The 14,799-nt window shown below is 35.2% G+C and overlaps 1 protein-coding gene across 2 annotated transcripts; it reads left to right on the top strand.

Annotated features, from left to right (window-relative positions):
• Positions 1–464: 464 nt before the first annotated feature.
• LOC134282817 (kinesin-II 95 kDa subunit-like) lies at positions 465–14,524 on the top strand. 2 transcript variants are annotated; one of them, XR_009995361.1, is made up of 25 exons: positions 465–556; positions 2,738–2,790; positions 2,937–3,031; positions 3,221–3,328; positions 3,483–3,607; positions 3,725–3,849; positions 4,022–4,105; positions 4,317–4,396; positions 4,665–4,734; positions 4,894–4,986; positions 5,741–5,873; positions 6,207–6,294; positions 6,515–6,610; positions 6,877–6,962; positions 7,092–7,237; positions 7,772–7,864; positions 10,546–10,650; positions 11,098–11,217; positions 11,337–11,455; positions 11,701–11,814; positions 12,145–12,250; positions 12,669–12,808; positions 13,201–13,257; positions 13,578–13,730; positions 13,840–14,524. XR_009995361.1 is itself a non-coding variant. In XM_062765208.1 (24 exons), exons 2-24 carry the CDS (start codon positions 2,788–2,790, stop codon positions 13,642–13,644), a joined length of 2,253 nt encoding a protein of 750 aa, XP_062621192.1. In that variant the 5' UTR covers positions 465–556; positions 2,738–2,787; the 3' UTR covers positions 13,645–14,524. The 2 variants fall into 2 exon arrangements, 1 of the variants encoding a protein (XP_062621192.1); XM_062765208.1 differs by having other exon boundaries at positions 13,578–14,524.
• Positions 14,525–14,799: the final 275 nt, after the last annotated feature.

Genomic DNA, 14,799 nt, shown 5'->3' with positions numbered 1-14,799 from the left:
CAGTCATCTCTCCATTTTTTCTAAGATACCCATTTCCCTTTTATAACATTCATCAAAACCCAAAAATATTTTTTTGTTTAAAAAAAAAGTCAATATCTCAGGTCATGAAGTGACTTATCACCAAAAAGTAATCAATTAAATAACGCACTTTGAATTTTTTTTTCAAAGTGCGTAATTTTTCAAAGTGCGTTGTAACATTGCTTATACAGTTTTCATTCCGTGGGTTTGTCTAGATGACACATTGATTTCTTTAATCTAGAAGTTTTCGAGGTACTCGCCAGACTGCATATATAACCCAATTCTCGTGAAAACTGGGGCTCTAAATTTTGACATTGAGAATATAACCTTATAATTGGACATAAAAATGGATTTTAATTTAAGAGTTTAGCACTATTAGAGAAGTGTCGACTACTTTACAAAATTTTGATCGGGTATGATGATCAGAAATAGAGGGCGCTCTTTAATGAATGTACGCATGCGTTGCATATTTTTGACAGCGATGGCGGACGATATTCCAAACATTGCATGAACGATCAGGACTTCGATTTGTTTTGAAGTATTTTAAGCATTTTTTAAAACAATGATACTTTAAGAATCTTTTTTGCGAATAATTGAACAGAACTTTCCATTTAAAGGTGTAAATTGTCTTTTTTTTGTGACAGTTTTTTTAATGTCTCTTGTTTGTAACATGTTCAGTACAAGCACTAGATTTTAGCTACCTAGCTTGAATTACCTACATAGCTTTGCCTACCTGAAGTAGCTTTATTTAGTTACCAAATCAAACATTTCTTAAATTAGAATCTTCGTAAATGGGAACTTAAATTGAATGGGGCTGTATATGGAAACAGTTAATTTGTTACCAAACAGTTACTTCTTGAATGAAATAATATGTTGACGGTGCGACCGTTAGGGCGAGCGCAGATACTTATCCAGTTTTCATTTAGGCTAGATCGGACTCGTAAAACCGCACGTGACATTCGCTGCGAATAAGACTGACGTCACATGATGTCGTTTGCATGTTGCTTTACCAAACCGAAGGGCTGATTTCAATCAGTTTATGATTATTTTTCTGCAATATAAAAGCAGATAAATTCATTAAATCAAGGCAGGTTTATTTTTCTTTTTAACTTTTGTCGTTATTCTCGTGAGAACGTGGCTTTAGCGTTTGTATACGATGCGATGCATTGTGGGTCAAAATTACTGCGGAAAAAAATTCTATGGAATGAATGTGCAGTTGTCCGAATTTTCTCTTCGCCCAGGCGTTGTTGTTAGAGCTTGCAGTTACGAGGGTCACTTCGCGACGCTCGCTGCGCTCGCTGCGCTCGCTACTAGTAACAATGAAGACTAGTTCAGGTTACCATGGCAATTGTTAGGCAATTATTCAGCACAATGTTAAGTAATAATTCTTATCCATGCCTCACCTCACACAAAGTGATGTACAGTTGCTCAAACACGTTGGCAATACTTCTTTGGTTAAAAGAGTTCAAATGCAGCAATATTTAAACTGTCTTTGCTTTGGATTGCTATTTCAAAAATTCCCTATAATACTATAAATAATAGTGAGCGTCACACAGCAAACGTTGCGAAGTGACGCTCGTCACTGCGAGCTCAGCTGTTAAAGCAACGATTGGGCGAAGAGAAAGTTCGGACTACTGCACATTTATTTATCAGAATTTTTTTTCCTCAGTGACTCTAGACCCACAATGCATCACTTTTTAAAGCTACGTTCTCATGAGAATTGTAGCAAAAGTTCAACTAAAAGTTAAGACACCCTCCTTTAATGGATAAATGTTGAACATTAATGGTAAACGAAAATGTTCTTCATTTACTTTCAGCGCTGTTCAGGCTTGTTTTTAATAATGTAGCTTACATACGACATCATGTGACATCAGTCGTCATGTGATGTCAGAGTCTAGACGCATCAAATGGCACATGTGGTTTGACATTTAAATGACAAGCCCGATCTAAATCATAACAAAAGAAATATCTGTGCTCACCATAACGGTCGCATTGTCAACATATTATGTTTAAAGTACAATTGTTGGGTGAGTGCAGATACTTACTCAGATTTAATTAACGGGCTTGTCAAACCACATGTGCCATTTGCTGCATATAGACTCTGGTGTCACATGTTGTTCGATCAAATCAAAGTCTGAACAATGCAAACTTTAATCAGGAACGTTTAATCTACTATTTATCTCTATATATCCATTAAAAGCAAAGTGTGTTTTTTTTTTCCTTGGAACTGTTTGTAACCGTGTGAACATAGTTTGCCGCAAGATGCATTTCCCAAAGGGTTACGGAACAACCGGTAACTGCAGAAAAATAATCCATTTTGATCAATGTGCACAGTCTGAATTTTCTTTTTATCCAGGCTTTGTTTTAGGAGCTTGCAGTTGTGAGCAGCACTGCACACTGCTTGCTGCACTTGCTATAAGTAACCATATACTTACAATGGCACCACAAGGTGGAGCATCCCCTAGCATAGAGCATATCTATAAATCAAGGCAGCATCAACATCAAACCCAATGCATCACTTCCATATCGCACAAAATTATTTCATTCACCCAGAAACGAGCAGACAGGATTGTATTACTATATTCCCTCTAACTCTGTTGAGAGGGGATAATAAAGTTACTTGAGGTAGCTAAATAAAGCTAGATGATTTTAGCTATGTAGCTATTTGAAGTATGTACTGGACCTGTGTTATATATGTACTCTTTGATTTTGATTTTAGATCAGCAGAGGTAGAAAAAGAATACAGTACAACAACAACCCTCTCCAGAAATGGTATGTGCTTTGCATATGATTGAGGGAAGATTTTTTATGGAAAGTTGATTTTTTTATTACTTTCATGTCATACTCTTATTGTATGCATCTTGATTTTAATTTTCGTATTATATATGTTTCACATACATGATTTGTTTTTATTGAAGTCTAAGTTGAAGCCGAGCTCTAATGCGGAGTGTGTGAAGGTAGTGGTGAGATGCAGACCTTTAGATGAGAAGGAAATTAGGGACGGACATGAACGGTAAAGAACCTTGTTTGTTAAAGATATAGTAAAAGTCTGTGAAGAAATGTTTGCCCTTGTATTATTACGCAAAAAATCAGTTTGAGCATGATCCATAACTATGTCAAGCATGTTTTTCCATATTTGGTATAGATACTAGAGTTACAAAAAACTTTTGATATTGATTATCTCCTTGCGAACTGGTTGTAGAATTGTGGATATGGATGTTAGTAAAGGATCCATTGTTATCCATAATCCAAAGGGACCTAACTCTGAACCTCCCCGAACTTTCACCTTTGATGCCGTGTATGATTGGAAGTAAGAAAGTTCTTGTGATTTTTTTCAGATTTTGATTTCAAATGTTTTAATATCTTATTTTTTCAAAGTTAATATACATATCAAATTGACAGTTTATTAGTACTTCATCATGATTGAATAGAATTATCAAGTTAAAGCATATTTACTATTTTAGTTCCAAACAGAGAGATTTATACGATGAAACCTTCCGAGACCTGGTACAGTCTGTGATTGAGGGATTTAATGGGACAATCTTTGCCTACGGACAAACAGGCACAGGCAAAACATTCACAATGCAGGGTACATGCTTTATTTTTTCTTAAGACTAACTTCATGGAGCAGTGAAACATTAATTTGATTGTTTACTCATTTTCTGATAATGTTATTATTTACTTACATTGTTTTCTTTTTCCACAGGTCCAAAGAATGACCCTGAGTTACGAGGGGTGATACCAAATTCCTTTGAACATATTTTTCAACACATTGCCAGGACTCAAAATCAACAATACTTGATCAGGGCTTCATATCTGGAGATTTATCAGGTACAAAAGAGCATTAATTTCTAGTCAATAAAAATCATGGGAAGATTTTAAAATGAGACTTTAAAATAATTCAATAATATGCTTACATACATATAGAGATATTTCGGAGGAACAGATTTTATGGAAAATCTGTGAGGGCATTTATTAAGTAATATTTTAAAATTGTTGACAGGAAGAGATAAGAGACTTGTTAGCCAAAGATCACAAGAAACGACTGGAGCTTAAAGAGCGCCCTGACACAGGAGTTTACGTAAAGGTAGACAACTTACTTATATACAGGGATATAAGTTAATAGAGAGAAGCCATGGGATTTTAAAGAGCATCATAATACAGGAATAGATTTAGATTGTATACAATATACATGAAGAAATATCAATTAATAGTAAGGCAATTATTATTAGACTTAATTTGAGAGTAAATGAGACAGAATGTTGTCCATTTGATTGGAGTTTTCACTATGTTTACAGGATCTCTCTTCATTTGTTACCAAAAGTGTGAAGGAAATAGAGCATGTGATGAATGTTGGGAACCAGAATAGAGCTGTGGGGTAGGTATATAGAGCATCAGAAGGGAGATACATGTAAATGTGTTAGGTGCTGAATGTACACATGTCTATTAAACTTACTTATCCCCTCCCAAAAGCTTTGGGGAGGTGGAAAATCATAAATTGAAATTAAGGTCTGTAAGAGTTTTCTTCAGATTATTATGATGCATCATATCCATGAAATCTGTCTGTACTTTGTGTGCACTGCTTAAACTTTGCTGACTGAATGGGTCTGTGTTATAAGGTCAAGGTGATTTTGTTGTCTTTTTAGAGCCACAGACATGAATGAACACAGCTCCAGATCTCATGCCATTTTCATCATTACCATAGAATGCAGCACGGTACGGTCACAGATATATACAGATAAATAGATATCTGTACAGAAAATGTAACGTACTAAATTGCACAATATGCACCATGATACTCTGTTGCAGTTCTCTAAATCATGATATATTAACAAGTATGCCTTTTGTTTAATTAACGATGTCTTTGTTTTACAGGAGGACGAGGAAGGGGAGAACCACATTCGGGTCGGGCGGCTGAATCTGGTGGATCTGGCAGGAAGTGAAAGGCAATCCAAAACCGGAGCCACTGTATGTACCAACAGAAATTATTGCTCTTTCTCAATAAATACTAAAATCTGATTGCTTTAGATGTATTTACCAATTTGTAATATTACCCTCAGCAACTTTTCTGGCAATAGGCATTAACGATTTTGTTACATACTTGTAATTAAATTATTTATTTATGGGTGTATGATTCACCATACATCACAACACATCAGTCAGGCATTTAAAAATCAAGCCAAATAAATTAACTAAGATGGATATGCATCAAGTTAGATTGATTGTAAAAACAACCAAAAAGAAAATTTATTTTGAGTTTACCCTCCAGAACATGTACACATTATAATGTTGCTTTACTTTGCGATCTGAGATATGTATGTATTTTGGAGTTTGAAGTGATTTAAAACAGTAATCTGAATTGTGTTTTTTGCTTCCAAATGAAACAAAAAAATATATGTATCACACAAGAAAATGAAAAAAAATAATGGTTAAACAGAATCAACTAGTTTGTGAAACCTACCCCATTAAAAAAAAAAGCAGACTTAAAATTTAGAACATCTTCAAAAAGATGTGCATACTGTTGGATCATCATTGTTCATTGGGGATCAATATTTGTAGTTTCCATGGATCACCCTTTTCCACAAATTTAAATTCCCACACATTGTTTCAAAGTTTATTATGTACCCTCAAACCAACAAAATTTTGCTTGCCCATGAATATTGACCCCATGGATTGATTTCACAGTAGTTCTTTATCTAATATTCAATACCTTTTTTTCCAGGGTACAAGACTTAAGGAAGCTACGAAGATTAACCTTTCCCTCTCAGCTTTGTGCAATGTCATTTCTGCCTTGGTGGACGGTAAAAGTACACACATTCCGTACAGAGATGCCAAACTGACGCGTCTCCTACAGGGTAAGCTGTGTGGAAGAGTATCCACACCCAGATTAAAATAATATTTTTGCTCCTTTTCCTTGTATTGTTGGTACACATAGTTCTATGTCATCTTTAGGGATTTTTACGTAACAGTTTTCACTAAGTAATATTTTGATTGGTTGACTCAAAGTTCTTTCAGATAAGAAGCATTGTAAAGTATAATTAGATTCTATGTGTTTTGAAAACATGTACGTAAACAGATTAAATATCAGATTGTTTTAGTTTTGCACAGTAAAAACGAAGTTTGTTAATGTTAGATTTTTTTGATATTTAAAGTCAACTACATGTAAAAAAAAAAAAAAAAAATTGCAGATTCCTTGGGAGGCAATGCTAAAACTGTGATGGTGGCTAACATTGGTCCAGCCAGTTATAACTATGACGAGTCACTGAGCACATTAAGGTGAGAGGTTCGGAAGGTTTATTGACGGGGTGGCGTTCACAGGTACATGTAGCTCATGTAAAGCAACCAAATGCTTAGCAAATAAAGGACAATATATTGAGAAAGATAACTTACGTGTTTCACAGGTCAATATTTATAATTCATGAAATGTTTTATAAATCTTTTTATTGGAAAATTAAAAGGAAGTGTGTAAATTTTACACATGAATTTACTCTTACAGGTATGCAAATCGAGCAAAGGCCATCAAGAACAAACCAAAGATCAATGAAGATCCAAAAGATGCCCTGCTTAGAGAGTTTCAGGAGGAAATCGCAAGGTCAGTTATCATAGAAAGAAATTAAATGACCTTGACTTTAATGACGTATCCTGTACTAAAATTTCTACAACATTTGTTGTTTCTTTTTTAATTTTTGTCTTTTACAATTAAATTAAAATCAATCTCATCTAAATCTTTTTAAGACACTTGATAATCAATATAATAATTATCAATATAATGATTTTGTAAAGGACAGTGAGGGTATTAATGATTATCTGGAATCAAAATCATTTATGGAAGAAAAAACAAATTTTTATTTCATTCAGGTTGAAGGCGAATTTGCAGAAGAAGGGAGGACCAAGAAAAGGGAAGCATGGTAAAAAGAAGAGAAGACACAGACAGACAGCTGATGGTGAAGATTATAAATTATATACTACAAGATTAGGCCAGGGAGGATAAAATAATAACATTAATTGACAAAGCAAGATAATGAATTAATTTTTATTTTGGAAAGCCAACAAATGATTTTTTTTAATTTCAGGGGAGATAATCAGTGAATCTGAGGAAGAATCGGGAGATGAGGAGGAGGGGGATGAAGGGGATGAAGAAGCCTACATGAAGGAACAGCAGGAGAAGTTAGAGAAGCAGAAGGAGGCCATCCTCAGTAACCAGACCATGTTACAGGAGGTAAGTAACCAGACCACGTTACAGGAGGTACGTAATGTAACCAGAAAAAGTTACAGGAGGTAGGTAATGTAACCAGACAATGTTACAGGAGGTAGGTAATGTAACTACACCATGTTACAGGAGGTACATAACTTGACCATGTTATTGGTGGTCTGTTACATAATCAGAGTATGTTAATTCAAGAGGTATGTACTGAAACAAGTCTATCGTAAGATGATATGTATTGTATCCAATCAATTAAATGAGAGGTATATACACGAGCAAGTTGATTTTTAGGGTATGTACACTAACCAGTCCATATTACAAAGGTATGTACTCTAGCAAGACTCTGTTACAGGAAGTTTGTACTTTAGTCATTACATATTACAAGAGGTACGTGCATGTAATGTAACAAGACTATGTTACAGAAAGATTTTACTTTAATCATGTGAAAATAACCAGTCTATGTTTCAAGAGTATCCAGAGATAAATATTTTGTGATCTGTGGAGAAGAGGAGAAAAATGTACTGATTTCTTTTTTTTTTTTCTTTTTAGGAAAAAGATCGTTTAATTGAAGAAGTCCATGATAGAGAAGAAAAGCTGAATTCTGAGAAGCAAGCCAGAGATGCTTTAGCTTCTAAAATAAAGGTCAGGTGGCAATTTTAGCAACCATGATTTTCTTTTTAACTCCATGAGGCCTAAAATAAAATTTAAGTTTGTTTGCAGTTGCCGACCGACCCACTGAAAATGCACAGGACCCAAACTTTTTTTTTAGCCATTTGGTAATTTGATTTTTTTTTTCAATTTTTCAGAATATTAAAACAGTTTCGTTTTCAAATTTTGACACGTTTTTTATCATTCAGTGGTTTATAACAAGAGGTGAGCTTTTTCATGTTTAGTAGGTGTATGAAAAACTCTTTTAATTGTTATCTAACAAAAATCTGATTTTTTTTTTAAAAAAAAAAAAAAAAAAAAAGAATGCCTACCTACTGACCCAGTCTAAAAATTATAGGTCGGCAACTGCAAACAAAGAATTTTTTAAGCTTGACCTGATGACACTATTCTGTTGGGAAAATATTTAAAATGTAAGATTTTTAGCTCACCTCGACGAAGTCGAGATGAGCTTATGCTGTACCCCCAGCGTCGGCGTCGGTGTCGGCGTTAGCGTCGGCGTCCCAGGTTAAAGTTTTAGGAGCAAGTCCATTCCCAAGTAACTATAAGCCCTACCGGGACCAAATTTGCATGGATGATGCATCTAGGGATGTTCACTACCAGACTTGCTTCGGATGCTGGATCTGACCTACATTTTCTAGATGAGTGACCAGGTTAAAGTTTTTGGAGCAGGTTAAAGTTTTTGGAGAAGGTCCATTCCCAAGGAACTATAAGCCCTACCTGGACCAAACTTGCATGGATGATGCATCTAGGAAAGGACACTACAAAACTTGCTTCGGATGCTGGATCTGACCTACATTTTCCAGATGAGTGACCAGGTTAAAGTTTTTGGAGCAGGTCCATTCCACAGGAACTATAAGCCCTATTTGGACCAAACTTGCATGGATGATGCATATAATGATGGACACTACTAGATTGGCTTCAGATGCTGAATCTGACCTACATTTTCATTCACAAGTAACTATAAGCCCTACCTGAACCAAACTTGCATGGATGATGTATCTAGGGATGTACACTACCAGACTAGCTTCGGATGCTGGATCTGACCTACAGTTTCATTCACAAGTGACTATAAGCCATATTTGGAACAAACATGCATGGATGATGCATCTAGGGATGGACACTACCACACTTGCCAGGGCTCTCGATTCTCTAAAATTGGGGCCGTTCAACGGCCCCGTTCCCAATGCAAAAAAGGTACCTTTTTTCACAAAGAAAGGTGTAAATTTCCCAATTTCCATAGCAAATATTAATTAAAAAATAAAAGTCCAAGAAACTTAATCGGAAAAAGAAACCAAACAAAACACACTTGCAAATGAAAGTGAAACTGTACTACTATTTTATTAGTTCGCGCCAAATCCATTCGTAAACTGGTTCGGGGAACCAGGTTATTGAATTTACAAAAATGTGTACTAACTATGAGTGCAGAGTATCTTGTATTAGTTTCGACAAAAAACATCATTTTGGTTTCAAAAATAGATATTTCTTTTAAACATTAGTAAGCTGCACCTAGAAACATACCCACGCTTCGGCATGTTCAATCTCGCGCTGTATTCATGGTATTGGTAAGCAAAGTTGTCCATGTGATCGAGGAAATTCGGGACAATGTGACTAGCGACTGTCACTCGGAAAGACAAATAACCGCAATATCAACACTCAAAGATAGTAATGACAAAGCTAATGTACTTTCATAAATAGCCTATGTACCCATGTTTGTCCTGTTTAACTGTTTATTCAAAACCAGATTTAAATTGATGACAAAATGCTAGAAAAGCAAAATTTGAGTATTTTTTTTAATGAATTTTGATTATCCAACTTTTCCCAAAATGACGATAATTTTCCCAATTTGAACGGCCCCGGCCCCAGTCCCAAAAAGTGGTGTGAGAGCCCTGCTTGCTTTGGATGCTGGATCTGATCTACATTTTCATTCCCAAGTAACTATAAGCCTATACCTGAACCAAACTTGCATTGATGATGTATCTAGGCATGGACACTACCAGACTAGCATCGGATGCTTGATCTGACCTACATTTTCATTCCCAAGTATCTATAAGCCCTTTTTGGACCAAACTTGCATGGATGATGCATCTAGGGATGGACACTACCACACTTGCTTCGGATGCTGGATCTGACCTACATTTTCATTCCCAAATAACTATAAGCCCTAGCTAAACCAAACTTGCATGGATGATATATCTAGGGATGGACGCTATCAGACTTGCTTCTGATGCTGGATCTGACCTACATTTTCATTCCCAAGTAACTATAAGCCCTAGCTAAACCAAACTTGCATGGATGATGCATCTAAGGATGGACACTATCAGACTTGCATCGGATGCTGGATCTGACCTATATTTTCCATACAAGAGACTAGGTTAAAGTTTTGGGAACAGATCAATCCGAATGAACTTGAAGTCCTTGATATCTGCAGTATTAACAGTTATGAATATTTGTTTACACTATACATGTTTTTCAGGCTACACGCGTAGAAATATGTATATGCCATGTAAGGGGTTAAACACAACTTGCAAGAATATTGTTGTTGGGATGAATACTAAATATTAAGAAAATATTATGTGAGATTTGCATTACTTAAACTGATAACATTCGTCGAGGTGAGCTTCGTAATCTTTGATTACCTATGTTTGTATTATCAGGCCATGGAAAGCAAACTTTTGATGGGAGGGAAGAATATTGTGGACCACACTAATGAACAGCAGAGGGCGCTGGAACAGAGGAGACGAGAAATCTCCGACCAGAAGGTATCAAGGGGTTAATTAAACTGTACATTGATTATAAATCAATTAAAATAGTTCTGACATTCTGGTTATTTTGTTAATGCTTTCTTGTGCGAGTATATATTACAAGTGCAGTAAGACAGGGATAATGTGTCCCATACATGTATTTACTTCACTCAGACTACTTTTTTCCACTGGGTCATAAATCCTGGGGTCGTAATTAGAAAATTGCGTGGATATCTGAAGACTCTCATTATATGCCATATTTAGGACAAATTTCCACGGAAAATCTGTGACTGCATACATGGTGTAAATTAATACCACTTAGAAAAAAGTACTTCTACAGTATTTCAGTTCAGCTAGTGAGTCTTAATTTTAACAAAGATTTGTCTTCCTGCTGTAAAACCATAACCTATACACTGTACATATAAAGCTACTTTGATGTTAATATTGTCTTGTGTTTGTGTTTAGAAAAGGGAAAGAGAAATTCAACAGAAATTGGAGGAGAGAGAAGAGAAGGCAATAGAAATGGAGGAAGGATTCCAGTCCTTACAACAGGAAGTGGAAATCAAAACCAAGAAATTAAAAAAGGTCAGAAATAAACAGTGATTTATAAAAAAAAAAAAAAAATTTAAAAATCTGAGGATCTAAAGTTTATCCAGATAATTATATTTTTTATCGTTTATGTATGTTTGTTCATATCCCTCCAGCTGTTTGCTAAGTTACAAGCTACAAAACAAGAAATCGCTGATATACAGGAAGAACATTCCAAAGAGAGACAGGAACTGGAACAGACTCAGATGGAGCTGACAAGAGATCTCAAACTCAAGTGAGTAAAAATATACATCTCAAACTGTAGTGAGTAGAAAAATATAGACATTAAACTCAATTGAGTATGACAGTCACTATAGACCTCAAACTTCTTCTTTCATCAGAATGTTTCATTCTTTCAGGCATATGAAACTTGGCAACATTTTTTTTCAAATACAAATCAAATACACCACATGAATTATGCTGATTATTATTATGATTTAGTAATTAATGTGTTGATAAAGTATGGTGTTTTAATTTCAGGATGCTGATCATTGAAAACTTTATCCCTCCTGAGGAGAAGATTAAATTACAGAACCGAGCTCGGTACAATGAAGACGAAGACCAATGGGAACTGATTCCTTTAGCCAACAAAAGGTTCGATAGAAATTTATATAATACAGATGTATACAGAATACATCAACCACTGGGAATTGATTCCTTTAGCCAACAAAAGCTTTGATAGAAATTTATATGAAATCTTGTCCATCATAAAAATACAGATGTATACAGAATACACCAACAATGCTGATTCCTTTAGCCAACAAAAGATTATATAGTGTATAGATTACTGTTCAGTGTGTAAAATATTGTCCACCATAAAATTACAGATGTATATGCATATACAACATATTTATTCAAGGCTATTTAAAAACAGTTGTTGATTGTATGCAAAAACCACTGTAAGGTATGTTTTCTTTATTTCAGTGCACAGACCATGGCCAAACGCCCCGTGTCGGCCCTGGGTAATAAACGACCAGTGTCGGAGTATGCCAGAGTGGCTGGGGCAATGGGAGGCCACCCAAGGTTTAAGGTAATACCTTTCAGGGGCTGACAAATAGATTTTAAGGCACTTGTCCAAGGGCAAGTACATGGTCAAAATTCACTTGCCCTACCTGAATTTTTGCTTGCCCTACCATAAACTAATACTGTATTATTTATATTTCAAAAAAAAGAGGAAGACAAATACTGAATAGATCATGCAAGCCCCAATGCCCAGCTTTAAATCTGTTGCTTACATATTAATTTTATTTTTGTTTACCCACCCCTAAAATTGACAAGCCCTGGGCGTCGGGCAATGGTATTTGTCTTCCCCTGCCTTTGTGTTTTCACTACTTAAGATAAAGAGACTGAAGTGACAAAGATATAGAATAATTGCTGCATTTTTACAGCGTGAATTATAATGGAGAATTACCTTAAATGAATATTATGAACCTGTAACTTTTTGTCAGGGAGAGAACATTATCTTGATTGATCTGGATATGCCGAACCGCACAACAAGAGATTACGATGGACCACAGGTGGCGCCAAAGATTCAGGCAGCGCTGGATGCGGCCCTAATGGATGAAGAAGACATTGATATTGAGGGAGGGTGAGTTAAAGTTAGAGCTGGTTATCAGTAAATAGCAGTCAGTCTCAATCAGTTTCACTTTTAAATTTCTGTTTTTTACCAGTCCTAAATTTTATAAGACCCCATTCCATCAATGTATCGTATAAGCAGAATTTTAAGCGAGGATGCTAAGATCGCTAAAATTGAATATCGCTAAAAATTAATTGCACTCTATTTGTAATTGCTTCTTTAGTGAGCTTTTTAAAATCGCTAAAATTACATTTCGCTAAAAAAAAGACCAATTTTTAAGGACAAATTGCTAAATTTGCGTCTCGCTAAAATTTCCACTGATACGGTATCAAGGAAAATGTTATAGTCTTATATTTTTCTAAGTATGATACTATTGGATTACTTTGATTTTCTCTCTCTTCCAGAACTCCATCTGTGTTTAGCAATAAGAAATCCAAGAAGAAGGAATCTAGGATTGCTAAGTAAGAACATGCATATGTTGATTTATAATACTAATGAGAATAATTTGACAAAACAACCTTGTTATTGTTTTGAACTTATTTTATTGACAACATGTCAAAGGGATTGGACACAAGTTCTAAAAACTTAGATAGTCCTCTCCCATAAAGATAGTTCCCTCCCATCAACCTTGTTCAATATGGACATTGTTGTATACCTACAGCAAATGTTTTAAAATGACTTTATTTCATGAAAACTTAAAGTATTTATTTAATAACCACCTCTGATGTAGAATGAAGAACCTTGAAATACATTGCTATCATCTTTTTCATTGTTGCTGCAGGTTAAAACAGACGAAGAAGGACCAGAGTCAGATTTTCCCCACGGCCCGAGGCTTGGTGTCCAAGTGACCCTCGAACCATGATTAGATCTACCTCGTCTTTCTCTTCCTGCAAACTGTCTCTGCTGGTGATTATGAAACAACAAATTCATAGGAGTGATTATAAAACAACAATTCATAGCAGTGATTAACAAACAACAATCCATAGCAGTGATTAACAAACAACAATCCATAGGAGTGATTAACAAACAACAATCCATAGCAGTGATTATAAAACAACAATCCATAGGAGCGTAGGAGGGCATTTCACTTAGTGACACCTGAACAGGTTTATTTACAAATTAAGGCAAACGGTTCAGAAGTTTGATTTGAGGCCTATTGATGTTTGAGTTGTTAGCTTGATGGCAGCACTGTCTGTGATATTGTATAGCAAGTTACTTAATGTCTTTGTTATAGCTATTGATATATCAGTGCTAACAAGATTCAATGGAGAAATCCTTTATTTTGATGCATATCTGTCTTTCTCTATAAAAGTACATATATTTAAGTGTAGATGTATTAATTTATGAGTCACTGTATTAAATTATCCAGTTTTATATGTACTTTTTTCTTCTAGTTTATCAGTATTTCTGTTGTAGATTTTGGTAATAATGCCGTCCAATAAATTTACCTTTTATTTTATATGTATTGTATACATATTTTTTTCTGTGATTTTATTGTAGTATGTATTCTGTGTTTTATCTCCATTGAGCCCTTGGCTTAATAGTCCTAATTCAGGTACCTATGTAATGTACATGCCCTAAACTTATAGCTGTCCTCTCTATAAATAGACTGAAGGATGATAAAACTGTAAATGAGTTTGATTGACAAAGCTTAAGAGTATCACATTCGAAGGTTACACTCTCAGGCTGGCAATTTATTCTAAACCATGTTACGTAGGTCTGGGTTTTTTAGCTCTACTGGTCAGAGACCAGAAGAGCTTATGCGATAGTAATGCGTCCGTCGTCCGTCCGTCTGTCTGTCTGTCCGTCTGTCTGTCTGTCTGTAAACAATTTTTCAAAATGCTACTCCTCCTACAGTTTTGGTCTGATTTCAATATAACTTGGCACACAAGTAGACTACACTAAGATACATAATTCTGTGCATCGGTTTTAGATTTCGATGAACGGTGTTGCCGTGGTTACTAAAAATAGAAATTTCTGTGAAATTCTTTCAAAATGCTACT

Source organism: Saccostrea cucullata, unplaced genomic scaffold (genome assembly GCF_032062105.1).
Source record: "Saccostrea cucullata isolate Sc308-1 unplaced genomic scaffold, CSIRO_AGI_Scuc_v1 ctg1682, whole genome shotgun sequence".
NCBI lineage: Eukaryota > Metazoa > Mollusca > Bivalvia > Ostreida > Ostreidae > Saccostrea > Saccostrea cuccullata.
Note: the sequence above shows the minus strand (reverse complement) of the source record. Positions and strands in the feature narration are given on the sequence as shown.